The sequence below is a fragment of the Theropithecus gelada genome, chromosome 19 (assembly GCF_003255815.1).
Source record: "Theropithecus gelada isolate Dixy chromosome 19, Tgel_1.0, whole genome shotgun sequence".
Lineage (NCBI taxonomy): Eukaryota > Metazoa > Chordata > Mammalia > Primates > Cercopithecidae > Theropithecus > Theropithecus gelada.
In genome coordinates, this window is record NC_037687.1 from 12,814,271 (window position 1) to 12,830,424 (window position 16,154).

Consider the following 16,154-nt stretch of genomic DNA (forward strand, 5'->3'; position numbering starts at 1 on the left):
GAGTGCAGTGGCCGGATCTCAGCTCACTGCAAGCTCTGCCTCCCGGGTTCACGCATTCTCCGGCCTCAGCCTCCCGAGTAGCTGGGACTACAGGCGCCCGCCACCTCGCCCGGCTAGTTTTTTTGTATTTCTTAATAGAGACGGGGTTTCACCGTGTTAGCCAGGATGGTCTCGATCTCCTGACCTCGTGATCCGCCCGTCTCGGCCTCCCAAAGTGCTGGGATTACAGGCTTGAGCCACCGCGCCCGGCCTCTTTTCTTCTTTTTGAAACAGGATTTTTCTCTGTCACCTAGGCTGGAGTGCAGTGGCGTGATCATAGGTCACTGCTGCCTTGATCTCCTGGGTTCCTTTGATTCTCCCACCTCAGCCTCCCAAGTAGCTGAGACCACAGGCATGCACCGCAATGCCAGGCTAATTTTTTTTTTTTTTTTTTGATACGGAGTCTCGCTGTGCTCCCAGGCTGGAGTGCAGTGGCGTGATCTCGGCTCACTGCAAGCTCCGCCTCCCGGGTTCATGCCATTCTCCCACCTCAGCCTCCCAAGTAGCTGAGACTACAGGCGCCCGCCACCACGCCCGGCTAGTTTTTTGTATTTTTAGTAGAGACGGGGTTTCACCATGTTAGCCAGGATAGTCTCAATCTCCTGACCTCGTGATCCACTTGCCTCGGCCTCCCAAAGTGCTGGGATTACAGGCTTGAGCCACCGCGCCCGGCCCAGGCTAATTTTTATATTATGTATTTATTTATTTTTTGAGACAGAGTTTCGCTTTTGTTGCCCAGGCTGGAGTGCAATGGCATGATCTTGGCTCACTGCAACCTCCACCTCCTGGATTCAAGTGATTCTCCTGCCTCAGCCTCCCAAGTAGCTGGGATTACAGGCATGCGCCACTACGCCTGGCTAATTTTGTATTTGTAGTAGAGACGGGGTTTCTCCATGTTGGTCAGTTTGGTCTCGAACTCCCGACCTCAGGTGATCTGCCCGCCTCAGCCTCCCGAAGTGCTGGGATTACAGGCGTGAGCCACCACGTCCAGCCAATTTTTGTATTTTTTGTAGAGATGGGGTTTCACCATGTTGCCCAAGCTGGTCTCGAACTCCTGGGCTCAAGTGATCCTCCAGCCTCAACCTCTCCAGTAGCTGGGATCACAGGCATGTACCACCACACTCTGCTATTTTTCATTTTTAGTAGAGACAGGGTCTCGCCATGTTGCCCAGGCTGGTCTCGAACTCCTGAGCTCAAGCAATCCACCCACCTTGACCTCCCAAAGTGCTGGGGTTACAGGCATGAGCCACCCAGCCCAGCCGATGCTTGGGCTTTTGAACCTCAGGGCATTTCTATGACAATCATGCCCTTTCAGCCTTCCAGGTGATGAGGCTCAAACAATGGCCTGAGGGGATGTGAGACCTGGGACTAAGCCAAGCTCCCCTCCTCTTCCTCATCCCCTGTGTCTCCTGGGCAACTAACACTCCAGCCTGATGATGTGGACTGTGGAGGCCTCGGACCACCTATTAGCACTTGGGCATAGACTTGGCCTTTGAGTTCAGGGCTTATGGCGGGCTTCGGTGGTGAACTTCATTCCTGGGGGGACAGATGACTGCAGCCTCATTGGCAGCGGAAGGAATTGCACGAACCCTGGCTTTCTCCAGTGGCTCCTGGACACACTCAACCCCAACACCATGGGAGGGGGACCAGAGGCCAATTCTGCCTTGGACGGACAGCTTGTTTAGAAGCCTGTGTTGGTTGCAGGTTGCCAGGCTCCCTCCCTTCCATTAAAAAAAATTATTATTATTTTTTTTGAGACGGAGTCTCACTCTGTCGCCCAGGCTGGAGTGCAGTGATATAATCTCAGCTCACTACAACCTCTGCCTCCCAGGTTCAAGCGATTCTCCTGCCTCAGCCTCCCGAGTAGCTGGGAATATGGGCATGCACCACCACACCCAGCTAATTTTTGTATTTTTAGTAGAGATGGGGTTTCACTATGTTGGCCAGGCTGTCGCAAACTCCTGACTTGGTGATTTTACTGCCTTGGCCTGCCAAAGTGCTGGGATTACAGGTGTGAGCCATTGTGCCCAGCCTTAAAAAAAAAAACAAAACACCTTTTTTTTTTTTAGTGACAGGGTCTTGCTATGTTGCCCAGCTGGTCTTGAACTACCGGCCTCAAGCGATCCTCCCAAAGTGTTGAGATTACAAGAGTCAGCCACCGCACTCAGCCTCAAAACTTTGACTTCTTGTTGGACTGATCTTTTCCTAGATGTCATTATTTTATTTATTTATTTTTACTTTTAATTTTTTTTAGAGATGAGATCTTTCTACATCACCCAGGCTGGAGTGCAATGGTTATTCACAGGTGTGATCATAGCTGGTCTTGACCTCCGTGGGCTCAAGTGATCCTCCTGCCTCAGCCTCCTGAATAGCTGGAACTACAGGTGCGTGCCACCACACTTGGCTTACCATTATTTTAGAAGGACTTATACCTGTCTTGCCATCTGGAGTCTGCAGATTTCTTGCCTGAGGTAAGCTCAAGCAGGGCCTGTTGTCTGGAACAAGACCTGTTCAAAATGTTTGCCTTAATGCTACAGTAGTAATGGTGATAGTCAATAAGAGCTTGCTATGGGTCAGGTACTGTTCTGAGAACAGAAGTTCTCAAAGGAGTCTTGGACTCTGAGGATGGCTGAAACACTTTGGGGTGGGGGTGTCCACAAGACCAAACTATTATTATCTGAGACAGAGTCTTGCTCTGTTGCCCAGGCTGGAGTGCAATGGCACGATCTTGGCTCACTGCAACCTCCGCCTCCTGGGTTCAAGTGATTCTCCTGCCTCAGCCTCTCGAGTAGCTGGGATTACAGGTGCCCGCCACCATGCCTGGCTAATTTTTGTATTTTTAGTAGAGACGGGGTTTCACATGTTAGCCAGGCTGGTCTCTAACTCCTGGCTTCAAGCAATCTGCCCGCCTTGGACTCCCAAAGTGCTGCATTACAGGCTTGAGCCACCTCGCCTGGCCCAGGATGGCTGCTCTCAGTTCAGACCTAAGCTTTGGGAGAACTGGGAACCTGCGCATGGAGGGCGGGGTGCACTGCCCCGCACCCCAGCAAGGACAGCTGCCAAGGACCTGGATAGGATCTTCGGTCTTTTGCTTTCCTGAGCTCCCAACTCAGCCAGCTCATTCCACTGGGGCCCGTGACAGGAGAAGCTTGCACTGCTCTCTGTGTCACTGGGACAGTTACCCAGACATTGCAAATAGCCAGGGACCGGACAGCTGCAGTTTCCTCCGTCTTCACTTTCTTTTTTTTCTGAAACGGAATTTAGCTCTTGTTGCCCAGGCTGGAGTGCAATGGCGCGGTCTGGGCTCGCTGAAACCTCTGCCTCCCAGGTTCAAATGATTCTCCTGCTTCAGCCTCCCAAGTAGTTGGGATTACAGGCGCCCACCACCATGCCTGGCTAATTTTTGTGTTTTTAGTAAAGACGGGGTTTCACTATGTTGGCCAGGCTGGTTGTGAACTCCTGACTTCATGTGATCCACCCACCTCGGCCTCCCAAAGTGCTGGGATTATAGGTGTGAGCCACCGCGCCCGGCCTTTTTTTTTTTTTTTTTAAAGACAGAGTCTCACTCTGTCACTCAGGCTGGAGTGCAGTGGTGGGATCTTGGCTCACTGTTAACCTCCGCCTCTCAGGCTCAGGTGATTCTCGTGCCTCAGCCTCCGGAGTAGCTGGGATTACAGGTGTGTGCAACCACGCATGGCTAATTTTTTTTTTTTTTTGCATTTTTAGTAGAGATGGGGTTTTGCCATGTTGGTCGGGTTGGTCTCAAACTCTTGACCTCAAGTGATCCATTCGCCTTGGCCTCTCAAAGTGCTGGGATTACAGGCGTGCACAACAATGCCTGGCCTCTTTGTCGCTTTCAAACACTGCTTCTAGGAGCTAACAAAGTGCCTCTGTGTATGATTCCCCAAGAGAGACCCACCCAGGCAGCACCTAGCCAAGGGATAAAGACCACTCCCATCCAAAAACCCTTTGATTCAACTTTTTTTATTTTTTTTTTTCTTTTTGAATGTCATGCAATAATTCACAGTCCCAAGCCCACGGTTTTCAAACAAGGTAGGAAAAAAGGAAAAAAGAAGCAAAGGAATCGGTGGTCATGGTGGGTTCTTTTTTTCTTCTTTTGTTATTTCAAGCAGGACCAAATGTCAGAAAAAAATGCCTCTTTTCTCAATCATTAATTTTTTTGTCCTTTTTAAAATTGTTTATTGTTATTATTTTTTTTTAATTGATTTCTGCAGGCAGTAATAGTAGGGTTTGGTATAACCGGCAAGCACTCCTGTGTGTGTCTGAGAACGTGTGTGGATATGAGTGTGTCTGGTGATGGGTGCTGGGCGCTGGGGTTCCGTTTCCTTCCGGCTTCTTTGCCGCACTCGGCCACCAGCTCTCATTCATCAGGGAAAGGAAAGATTCAATTGAGATGATAAAACTCATCAATAGAAGCTATTTTTTTTCTCCCCGTTTTTCTTTTAAAAATGTTTTTTTTTTTTTGTTTTGTTTTTTTGTTTTTTTCCATGTTCCCCAAAGTTCTCCAAAAATGGCTGAGTTAATTCAAATCCCTTGGCGGTGTGGTTTGTCTGCCCCCTGCCTCCCACCCGAGAGCCCGTCGTAGGTGGGGGGGATCGGGGCTGGGTGGGGGGCGCCGTGGCTGCCCAGGAGGGTCTCTTCTGGCCGAGGGTCTCTGCGGGACACCCTTGTGGCCCAGCCCTGGCCTCTCCAGAGTCTGGGGTCTCCCGGCTGGCCCTCTCCCGGGCCCTCTGTGCTGGGCCCCCGCGGCCTCTGCGCGGCTCCTCGGGTGGGGTGTGTGCGTGGGGTGCGTGGGGGGCCGGGCGGGCGCCACCTCGCCCAGGCTTAGCACCAATCGTCGTCGCTCTCGCTGTAGGGTTCGTGCAGGCCCTTCCTGGAGCCCGGCCCGCGGGGCCTGGCCAGTCCGTGCGCCGGGTAGTAGCCGTTGGGGAGTCGCCGGCCGTGCCGGGAAGGCGAGGCGCAGGCCGGGCCCGAGGCCCGGGGAGTCCTGGGCGAGCGCCCGGTGGCGCCCGAGGACGCGTGTCGTGCTGGGGGTGGCGCGTCGTAGGCCCCGGCCATGGCCTCCTCGCCGCCCCCGCTGCCCGGGCCGTCGGCCTCGTCGTAGTCGGAGCCCCGATAGTAGCCGTGGTGCCGGGGACCCGGGGGCCCTTCGGACACGTGCGGGCCGGATGCCGGCCACCGGGCCCCACCGTGGCGACAGGCCCTGGGGGACTCGCTCCGGGCCGGGCCTGGGACCCGCCGCTCCATCCTGGGCGAGCGGCCGCTGCTGTGGCCCCCCGTGGGCGGCCGATCTCCCGCCAGAGGCTCGGCCGTGGGGCCTGGGTACCTCCGAGGGCCGCTGGTGGCTGCCCGGCCCGGCCTGGCCACCGCCTGCTGCTGCTGCTGCGGGGGACCCGAGCCGCCGGCCTTACGGATCACAGGGGAATAGGACACGTGTGGCCGGGGGGTGGAGGGGGTCTGGGGGAGCTGGCGGCGGCCCCGCCGCGGAGTGCTGGTACCAGATGTTGAGGGGGCTGGGCTTCCACTTACGGAACTACTGCCCTACACGAAAATTGAAACAAAGGAAATCAAAAAAAAAGATACAACAAAATCAAAGGAGACACAGGATTGGGAGGAAGAGAGGGGAGCCAAGGGAGAAGGGCCGGGAGGGGAGGGAGGAGGAGGGGGGGGGGGGGACACAGGACATTTGAATGGAAAAAAGCAACAGCCACAGGGAGGAGGGAAGGGAGGAGGGGGAGTGAGACAAGGAGGGAGGGGAGGAGTCGAAAACCAACACAACAAAGTGAAAAGAGAAATGAGAAATGGAGTTTTGTAAGTTTCGGGGTTAAAAATAGCAGAAGTTTCAAAAATTACTCACAGGCGTCCAGAAGACAAATTATAATCGAAACAAAAACGGAAGCCGGGTTAAAGGAAAGCGAAAGGTCGGGCGGCGCGGCCCAGAACTCAAATGTGATCCACAACCGAGGAGGAAGCAGCTGCGGGCGGCGGGGAGGGGGCGGCGGGTGGGCGGGGGTGTTGGGGGGACAGCATGGGCAGCTGATGTGGCCGGGAGCCGTGTCTGCTCCGGCCGCCGGGCACCCCTGTGGCTTGGGGGCAGGATGGGAGGTGGTCACAGCCGGGATCGGGGGACCTTTGCCCAGAGTGGCTGTCGGGTAGGGGGTCCCCTTCTCTCCTCCCCGCCCGGGAGCCCAGCCTGGGGTCACTTGCAGCCGCACCCACCTGCCGGTGCGTCATGTGCTCTCGGCCCTCGCTGGGCGAGCGGGACCAGCGCTGGTCCCGGGCCCGCGCCCGGCCGTGGTCTGGCCGTTCCTGGGCATAGCGGTCCTTGTCAGGGGGCGGGGGGTGGTGGTGGTGGTGGTGGTGGTGGTGCTGTCTATGCTTCCGATCCTTGGGCCGGCCCCGCTCCTGGTCCCGCTCCTTCGATGGCAGGTCCCCGGATTGAGTGGTCATGCTCAGGTCCGTCCCCAAGCCTGGGCCGGGCGAGGGTGGGACAGACAGACAGACAGGTGGTCGTGAGGGACAAGTGGTGCAGATGCACACACAGGAGGCCACCCGCAGGGTGTAGGGCCCTAGAGATCCCCTAGACCAAGGCAGGTCAGTGGGTCGGGGGGATGGGGCCGTACCCAGGTTCCTGTAGCCGCTGCCTGGCCCCCTCTGTCCCCTCTCCAAGGAGGCCTTTCCCTTTCTCCTTCCTCAGTGTCTCCCCCGCCCTGCCTTCTCCTCCCCGAGCCCCACGGGGCTGCCCATCTGTGTCCATGTCGGTGCCCACCTGTGTCCACGTCGGTGTAGCGGCCCAGGGAGCGCTCAGAGGTGCGGTGGCTGCGGTCGCGGCGCCGCTGGTGGTGGCGCTGGTTCTCCTCGGGTGGGACCCGCTCCAGTGAGTAGTCATCCAGGCGTCGGGCCTTGGGGCCCAGCACGGAGGCTGAACGCTTCATGGGGCTGGTGTCTGAGATGGTCTGGGAGGGGGACAGGCCAGTGGGCTGGGGTCAGCAGCTAGCACCAAGTGGTCCCGGTCCTTCCTGCCCCATCGCAGCAGCCTGGCGGCGGCCTTTGATGACTGGAGTGTGACCATCCTGGGGCAGGGGCCAGGGGGTGCCGTGGGGCCTTGGCTCCCCCTGATCATTCAGGGCTCTGAGTGTGGCCAGGCCTCTGAGGGTGGAGCGTGAGGACTCCTCTGTCCCTCAGAGACAAGACTGCTCCTTTTGAGCCCATCCTGGGTTCTGACCAGAAGATCTGACCCTCATCCTCCAGCCCCTGGGGCCCAGCCAGGGTTGGGCAGGCTCAGGCTGGCCAGAGGGAAGCCCTGCCCTCATCCATCCAGGGTGCAAACCTGGGAGCCCCAACTGCTGCCCTCATCCCTGCCCCAGCTTGCTCTCCTGGGAAGGTGAGAAGCCTCCGACTCTGTGGCTGGCTGACCTATGGGCTCAGGACCAGGTGCCCGGCAGGGCAGCTCCAGGTCCTCCCGGCTAACGGGGCTGTGCTCGCTGCCCCCGCAAGTCTGAGTCCTTCTGGTGAGGCCCACGCTAGGGAGCTCTGGGTGGGGGTGGGGGATACCCAGGCACCTGAGGCTCTGGGGGCCCACTCTTTTCCCGGGTGCTGCACCCCTGGGTCAAGCCCTGACACAGGTTTCTCTGCAGCAGGCAGAGGAGGGAAGGAGGGAGATGGGGCAGATGTCCGCCTCCCAAGGTCCAGCCCAGCTGAGCACTGGTGGCTCCAGGTAGGAGCTGCAGGACCACGGGTTGGTGGTGGTGTTAGGGGAAGAAGCCCCCCAGAAAGAGGTGCAGGGTGGGCCAGGCTCTTGGAGAGCCCGCGTCCTCTGGCGTAGGGGGCCCTGAAGAAAAGGTGGTAGGAGTGAGGATGGGGATGGCCCCGCCCACCAGGGCGTATGGGTGGGGGGCACACACAGGACACCACACACAAGGATTGGGCTCCATGGGGGAGAGGGTGAGATTGGCAAAGAAAGGGTGGGGTCTGAGGGTGAGGGTGAGAGATGACGGGACTCCCTGGAGGGGGGGTGGGGAGGAAGAGGGGGCCGGAGCCCTGCTGGGCGCTGGGCAGGCGCGGTACATACACTGAGGTTATTCCCACGTGGCCGGCCCCTTCTCCTCTGTCACAGCCCCATGGGATGGTGCACACAGAAAAAACAGAAAGAAGAAAATAAATATAAAAGGCAAGAGGGAGAGTGAGGAGGCGGTACATGGAGAAGAAGCCAGGGAGGGGGGTGGCACTGGCATCAAGAGAAATCGGAGGGAGAAGGCAGGAAGGAAAAGAAAAGTTAAAGTCCTGGCGGGTGGGTGTCCTGGGCCCCCAGGGCTGGATGTCCTCCATTCCCATGGGTACAGAGGAGACAGACAGGAGACACAGACAGACAGATGGCAGAGGCATGGGACCGAAAGACGGGATGGTGCAGCCTCGAGCCCCTGGCCCTGGGCTCTGCCTCATGCGATGCATACCCCAACCCCTGGCTCCAGCTGATGCTCAAAGCTTCCACGTGGTGGCCGTCAGCTGGGCTTGTCCCAACCCCCTCCTGGGGCCCAGCAGCTCGGTCCTGAGGGGGCAGCAGCATGCACACTGGGTGCTCTCCAACCCATGTTCCCAGCAGCCAGAGGCCAGGCCCTCAGGTGACCCTGGTCCAGCCAGGCACAGCACAGCCTCCTGCCCCGTGCAGACGCCACACACAGCACACAGAAAGCTCGCCACAGCCACACATGCCACGCGCCCGGGCCAGGCTCTTGAAGCCACGCCCTGTTCTCCTCCAGAGGCCGGCTGTGTGCATGGGCCGCCGCTGCTCAGGCCGGGGGGGCAGCCAGCTATGCCTCTGGGCCCTCTGTCCCACGAGTCCAGGGCAACTAGATCATCTGCAGGTGGGCCTGGCAGCTGGGTGAAGCGGCCACACACAGACACACATCAAGCACACACCCCTGTCCCCCCCAGTGACCCCCACAGAGACCAGACAGAAAATAGGAACCCAGCTGCCCCCAGACCCACCCCAGACTCTGCTACTTCATCCTAGGACCTGTCAAGTTCCCATATACAGACACGTGTGCTCGTACATGTGTGCATGTGTGAGGACATGTGCAGTGTGTATATGTCCACGTGCACACGCATGTGTGTGTGTATGCAAGCATCTGAGTAGGCGCACAGCTGCACGTGTGTGTGCATGCATGCTGAGCATGTGTGTGTGTTTGTGTAGGGGTGATCTTCGCAGCAGGTCTCACCTGGCCCTGTTGAACCCTGCTGCACCCACTAATCTTCCACAACCTCCCCTGTCTGCAACCTCCAACCAGGGCAGCCAGAGACCATTTTGCAGTGGCCACTGCCCTCTGCCCCAGGGGAGCACTTTCCTCTCCGTCCTCTGTGAGGGAGGAGGGTCTGCAGGTGCTCCAGGTGTGGCCAGGTGGTGGGTGGGGCCTGCAGACTGCTTCAGAGGCCCAAGGAGTCTCTACCCAGGCCTGAGTCCGGCAGGGATGGGATGCACTGGGCTGCTTGTTGCGGGGGGCCCGGCCCCACCTGGTGCAGAGTTAGGGGTCCAGCCCCAGGGCAGTGGTGAAAGCCCTCACCTGGTTCTCTGCAGGGAGGCGGGGCATGGAGGCGGCCCGGCCCTGGCCTTCCATGGGGAGGTAGTGCTCGCTGTCGGAGTAGCCATCTCTGCCCATCTCTCGCATCTCCACGGACTGCGGAGCAGATGGCGAAGCTGGATGAGCCCTGGGGCCTGACCTCCAGATCCCTGGTGTCTGCAGATGGAGGGAGCTGCAGGTGTGTGTGTGGGGGGGCCCAGATCCCTTCCTCCTGAACCACCCGGACCCTGGGAGCCGTTGGGGAGTCGGGGGACAGAGGCACCTGAGAGTTAGGCTGGCTGTTGGGCATGTCGGTGGGGGGACCTCGTTCCGGGCTCCACGTGCCCGTCTTCTGGAACATCTCCTGGGCACGCTGGGTCACCCAGGACGGGCTCTCCTTGAGGCCGCTTTCGTGAGACATCCTGCATGGGGGACAGAGGCCGGGGTAGCAGTGGGTGCTTAGGCGGCTTCCAGAACGTGGGGACCGTGACGCCCCTGCACTCCACCTCCCTAGCAGGGGCGACACTCACAGGGCTCCTCCTGGGTCCAGTTGGGCGGAGGGGAGGGCGTTCTGGCCAGGTCCCCCTTCCTGCGTTGGGGACGGGGGCTCCATGCGCTGGAACATGAGAGGTGTCCGGTCCTGGGGAAGGGAGCAGAGAGTAGTGTGTGGACAAGGGCAGGGTGGTGGGATGGTGGTACCCAGAAGGCATTGCGACATCCCCAGTATACACACACAAGACACACACACACACACTCAGATCTCATCCATCTAGACCCTTCCTTCCAATTCCACACAGAACTGGACCACTTCTCACTCCTCCACCCAAGTCATAGCCCCAGCCTGGTCCCGCCTCCTCATCTCCCACTGCAGGCACCTTCTCCCAGGTCTCCCGCTCCTACCTTCAACCCCACTGTTCCACAAGAGCCACCAGAGGGTGCCCATGAGCACCTGAGTCGGGTCGGATCTCTCCTTTGCTTAGAACCCTCCATGGCTCCCACTTCACTTGGGGTAAAAGCCAGGGTCCTTCCTGCAGCTCCCATGACCCTGAAGGATCTGCCCTGCCACCTCCTTGCCCTTGTCTCCTCACTGCTCTTTTCCGTCACACTGGCCTCTTTGCTGTTCCCCAGACAACCTAGGCACAGTCCAGCCTTAGAGCCTTTGCACTGGCTGTTCCCTCTGCCTTGAACACCCTTCCAGGTATTGCTTAGCTCCCTCTCTCTCCCCTTTTCCTTCAAGCCTTTGCTTACATTTTACCGTCTCAGGGAGGTTCCCCAACTACCCATTTCCCATTGCATCCCCTCCTCCCCTGGGTACTCCTATCTTCTGGATTCTTCTCCACTTTCCCCCATGACACTTCTTTCTCTTTGCTGGATGCCGCACGATTCAGTCATTTGCTACCATTGGCATTTCCCCCCTTGGAATATCTGCTCCCTGAGGGCAGGGACTCTGGCCTGTTTTGCCCATGGGTGAGCCCCTGAGGACTGAGAACAGCACCCTGCACACAGTAGGTACTCAGTAAGTGTTGGTGGAGCAGCTGAATGAATCTACATTATGTGTCCTTGGCAAGAACTTTTTTTTTTTTTTTTTTGAGATAGAGTCTTGCTCTATCACCCAGGCTGGAGTGCAGTGGTGTGATCTTGGCTCGCTGCAACCTCCACCTCCCAGGTTCAAGTGATTCTCCTGCCTCAGCCTCCCAAGTAGCTGGGACCACAGGTGCATGCCGCCACATGCAGCTAATTTTGTTTTTTGTAGAGATATGGGTCTCTCTATGTTGCCCAGGCTGGTCTCCCACTCCTGGCCTCAAGTGATCCTTCCATCTTGGCCTCTTAAATAGCTGGGACTACAGGTGTGCACCACCATGCCTTGCTAATGTTTTATTTTGTAGAGATGGAGTCTCACTGTGTTGCCCAGAGTGGTCTCAAACTACTGGCCTCAAACGATCCCTCTGCCCTGGCCTCTCAAAGCACTGAGATTACAGGTGTGAGCTGCTGTGCCCAGCCCCTACTTTTTTTCTTTTTTTTGAGACAGAGTTTCACTCTTGTTGCCCAGACTGGAGTGCAATGGCACGATCTCGGCTCACTGCAACCTCTGCCTCCCAGGTTCAAGCAATTCTCCTGCCTCAGCCTCCCGAGTACCTGGGATTACAGGCATGCATCACCATGCCCAGCTAGTTTTGTATTTTTAGTAGAGACGGGGTTTCTCCATGCTGAGGCTGATCTCGAATTCCTGACCTCAGGTGATCTGCCCGCCTTGGCCTCCCAAAATGCTGGGATTACAGGCCTGAGTCACCGGGCCCGGCCTAGTCCCTACTTTTCAGGGACCTGCCCTGGGGCTTTGCCACTCTCATATTCCAGTTGGTTCCCATGGTGACATGCAAGCCACTGTCCCTAGCCCATATGTCCCCAGAGCGGCGAACAGCGTACCTGCTCCTCGCGCATGGCCTGCAGCTTCTTGGCCTTGCTCTGCCGGTAGTACTCCATGATCATCATGGCCGCGTAGATCTTCCCCACGGTGAGGTCTGTGGCTGGGGGCACACACAGGGCGAGCTCACCATGGGCAGGCCTCCTTAGGGCCCTTGTCCTGGGTCCCTGTGTATACCAGCCAGGGCCGACACTCTCCCCAGGCCTCCTCTTTCCCTCCCCCTCCATCTGTCCTGATGGATCGGATCCCAGGGCTGGGCTCGGCTCTTACACTTGTGAGGTGTGACCAGCAGGTCTAGCGTCTTCTGGGACAGGTTGGGCCAAATCGCCATCATCTCCTTCCGCAGCTCAGCGTCCATTTGCTGTTTGTCTGCTCCTCCTGCAATGGGGGTACAGACAGACCCTGACTGCCTGGGTGTCAGCTGGACTCTGGGTCAGCTGCAAAGCCAGAGGCTCCCGAGAACGAGACCCCAATCTTTCTGGTCTCTGTGGGGTCTCCAGTTCCCTGAGGGCCTGGCCCAGAGGAGGCCCTGGGCAGTGCTGCTGCAATGACCTTGTGGGCTCTGGTTCTCGATGGGGCCAGGACCATGAAGCAGCTGCGCAGGAGACAGCCCAACATGGAGAACAGCTGGGCAACTTGGGTCCCAATCTTGTCTCCCAGTTATCAGCTGCGTGACTTAGGTTACTCTACCACTTAGTGCCTCAGTGTCTCCATCTGTGAAATGGAGACAATAGCAAGAGTATTTGCCTCACCTGGTTTTTTTTTTTTTTTTTTTTTTGAGATGGAGTTTCACTCTTGTTGCCCAGGCTGGAGTGCAATGGCATGATCTCAGTTCACTGCAACCTCTGCCTCCTGGGTTCAAGCGATTCTCCTGCCTCAGCCTCCCGAGTAGCTGGGATTACAGGTGTGCACCACCATGCCTGACTAATTTTGTATTTTTACTACAGATGGGGTTTCACCATGTTGGCCAGGCTGGTCTCGAACTCCTGACCTCAGATGATCCACCCTCCTCAGCCTCCCAAAGTACTGGGATTACAGGCGTGAGCCACTGCGCCTGGTCTGTTTTTTCTTTCTTTCTTTTTTTTTTTTTAACAGTGTCTCTCTGTTAAAAAGATCACAGTGACGTGATCTTGGCTCACTGCACCCTCCACCTCCCAGGTTCAAGAGATTATCCTGCTTCAGCCTCCTGAGTAGCTGGGACTACAGGCGCGCACCACCATGCCCGGCTGTCACCTGGTTGTTTGATGATCAAAGTAATGTGCATGCAGCCTTGAGACACTGTCTGCTGTAGGATTATTGTTGCAGTGACCCATCTGTCCAAGGCTGGGACGGACGCCCTGGAGCATCCCCAACAGAGGAGGTTTTGGTTTTGGTTTTATTTTGATTTTTGAGACAGGGTTTTGTTCTGTCGCCCAGGCTGGAGTGCCGTGGCGCAATCATCTCTCACTGCAGTCTCGACCTCATGGGCTCAAGCGATCCTCCCACCTCAGCCTCCCAAAGTGCTGGAATTACAGATGAGAGCCACCGTGCGTGGCCCAGAGGAGATCTTTTCCCAAGTCTCCAATGCCATGGACGTGCCCTTGGCCTACAGCCAATCCCTGGTCCCTCACCCCAGTCATGGTGGTCACTAAAGCTCTCTGCCGGTGTTTCCTGGCCCTCCTACCTGAGTACAGAAGAGGGTTCCTCCTGTGGTTGGTAGGGCCATGTGATGAGTTCTTGCTAATAGAGTGTGTACCATGTAATGTGCCACTTTGGGGCCAGAGCATTTATTATTATTTTTGAGATGGAGTCTCGCTCTCACTCAGGCTGGAGTGCAATGGCACGATCTCGGCTCACTGCAACCTCCACCTCCCAGGTTCAAGAGATTCTCCCACCTCAGCCTCCCGAGTAGCTGGGATTACAGGCATCTGCCATCATGCCTGGCTATTTTTATATTTTTGTAGAGACAGGGTTTCACCATGTTGGCCAGGCTGGTCTCGAACTCCAGACCTCAGGTGATCTGCCTGCCTCAGCCTCCCAAAGTGCTGGGGTTACAGGCATGAGCCACTGCACCCAGCTTATTATTTAAAAAAAATTTTTTTTAAAAAAAATCTTGGGCACAGGGGTGCTGTTCCAGACATTGGTCAATAGGTTTGGAAGGAACATTAAGCCACAGCCACTGTGGGATGCATGCGGAGCAGAGTGTGAAGACTCTTTTGGGGCCAAACATTAACCCTGTAGTTGCTGGATTGTGAGGGGAGGTCCAGGAGGTCTGGGGGAAGGGCAGGGGCTAGCTACCAGCTGCTAGAGAGGTATTTCAATAGTATTCTATTTTACTTTTATTTAAAAAATTTTATCATTTATTTATTTTTTGAGACAGAGTCTCACTCTGTCACCCAGGCTGGAGTGCAATGGCGCGATCTTGGCTCACTGCATCCTCCGCCTCCTGGGTTCAAGTGGTTCTCCTGCCTCAGCCTCCAGAGTAGCTGTGATTACAGGCACCCACCACCATACCTGGCAAATTTTGTGTATTTTTATTAGAGACGGGGTTTCACTATGTTGGCCAGGCTGGTCTCGAACTCCTGACCTCGTGATCTGCCCACCTTGGCCTCCCAAATTGCTGGGATTACAAATGTGAGCCACCGCGCCCGGCCTATTTTCATTTTTTTAAAGAGACAGACTCTTACTGTGTCGCCCAGGCTGGGGTGAAGTGATAGGATCCTGGCTCACTGCAGCCTTGAACTCCTGGGCTCCAGATATCTGGCCTCAGCCTCCTTTTTTCTTTTTTTTTTTTTTTTTTTGAGACAGAGTCTTGCTCTGTCTTTCTCAGGCTGGAGTGCAGTGGCATGATCTTGGCTCACTGCAGCCTCTACCTCCCGGGTTCGAGCGATTCTCCTGTGTCAGCCTCCCGAGTAGCTGGGATTACAGGCATGTGCCACCACACCCAGCTAATTTTGTATTTTTAATAGAGATGGGATTTCACCATGTTGGCCAGGCTGGTCTCCAACTCCTGACCTCAGGTGATCCACCTGCCTCAGCCTTCCAAAGTGCTGGGATTACAGGAGTGATATACCATGCCTGGCCTCCTCAGCCTCTTGCATAGCTGAGACTACAAGAGTGTGCCACCACATTTGGCTAATCTTAATTTTTTTTTTTTTTTTTTGTCTTGCTATGTTGCCCAGGCTGGTCTTAAATTCCTGACTTCAAAGGATCCTCGTGCCTCAGCCTCCCGAAGTTCTGGGATTCCAGGCGTGAGCCACTGAATCTCTGTACCTGGCTCTTGACATCAACATATAACAGTTTTTCTTCCCTCATGGGGAGCAGCTGGAATTCGTGGCTATGTTTACTGTCTACTATAGCCAAGTGAGGTGCCCTCGGTCTCTGTGGCCCCTTCTCAGAGACAGAGAAAGAAGAAAACATGATATTTCCTATTAAAAGTTACTTTATCAGCCTGAGCAACATAGGGAGACCCTGTCTTTAAAAAAAAAAAAAAAAAATTAGCTGGGTGTGATGGTGTGCACCTGTAGTCCCAGCTGCTTGGGAGGCTGAGGTGGGAGGATCACTTAGCCTGGGAGGTGCAGGCTGTAGTGAGCTGTGATTGTGCCACTGCACTCCAGCCTGCGAGACAGAGTGAGACCCTGTCTCAAAAAAAAAAAAAAAAAAAAAGTTTCACCGCCGGGCGCGGTGGCTCAAGCCTGTAATCCCAGCACTTTGGGAGGCTGAGACGGGCGGATCACAAGGTCAGAAGATCGAGACCATCCTGGCTAACACGGTGAAACCCCGTCTCTACTAAAAAATACAAAAAACTAGCCGGGCGAGGTGGCGGGCGCCTGTGGTCCCAGCTACTCCGGAGGCTGAGGCAGGAGAATGGCGTAAACCCGGGAGGCGGAGCTTGCAGTGAGCTGAGATCCGGCCACTGCACTCCAGCCTGGGCAACAGAGCCAGACTCAGTCTCAAAAAAAAAAAAAAAAAGTTTCTCATGGAGAAAAAGAAAATGCCTGCTGTGGTAACTGAACTGAGTCCCACCCCAAATTCACATATTGAAGCTTTAACCTACAGTGTGACTATATTTGGAGATAGAGCCTTGAAGGACATAATGAAGGTTAAATGAGGTCCCTAGGACCCTAATCCAATAT

General features: G+C 56.2%; 1 protein-coding gene across 3 annotated transcripts in view; it reads right to left on the reverse strand.

Moving 5' to 3' along the window:
• Positions 1-4,007: 4,007 nt before the first annotated feature.
• The window catches only part of CACNA1A (calcium voltage-gated channel subunit alpha1 A), a 309,344-nt gene continuing 297,197 nt past the window's right edge, over positions 4,008-16,154 (reverse strand). For all 3 annotated transcript variants that reach the window (XM_025366939.1, XM_025366938.1, XM_025366937.1), the window contains 9 exons: positions 12,310-12,417; positions 12,042-12,142; positions 10,148-10,257; positions 9,901-10,039; positions 9,621-9,734; positions 8,132-8,167; positions 6,830-7,016; positions 6,280-6,530; positions 4,008-5,601 (listed from right to left, as the gene is read on the reverse strand). In XM_025366939.1, coding sequence (XP_025222724.1) covers positions 4,885-5,601; positions 6,280-6,530; positions 6,830-7,016; positions 8,132-8,167; positions 9,621-9,734; positions 9,901-10,039; positions 10,148-10,257; positions 12,042-12,142; positions 12,310-12,417 — 1,763 coding nt within the window. In that variant the 3' untranslated portion in view covers positions 4,008-4,884. The remainder of the gene's footprint in view (positions 5,602-6,279; positions 6,531-6,829; positions 7,017-8,131; positions 8,168-9,620; positions 9,735-9,900; positions 10,040-10,147; positions 10,258-12,041; positions 12,143-12,309; positions 12,418-16,154) is intronic.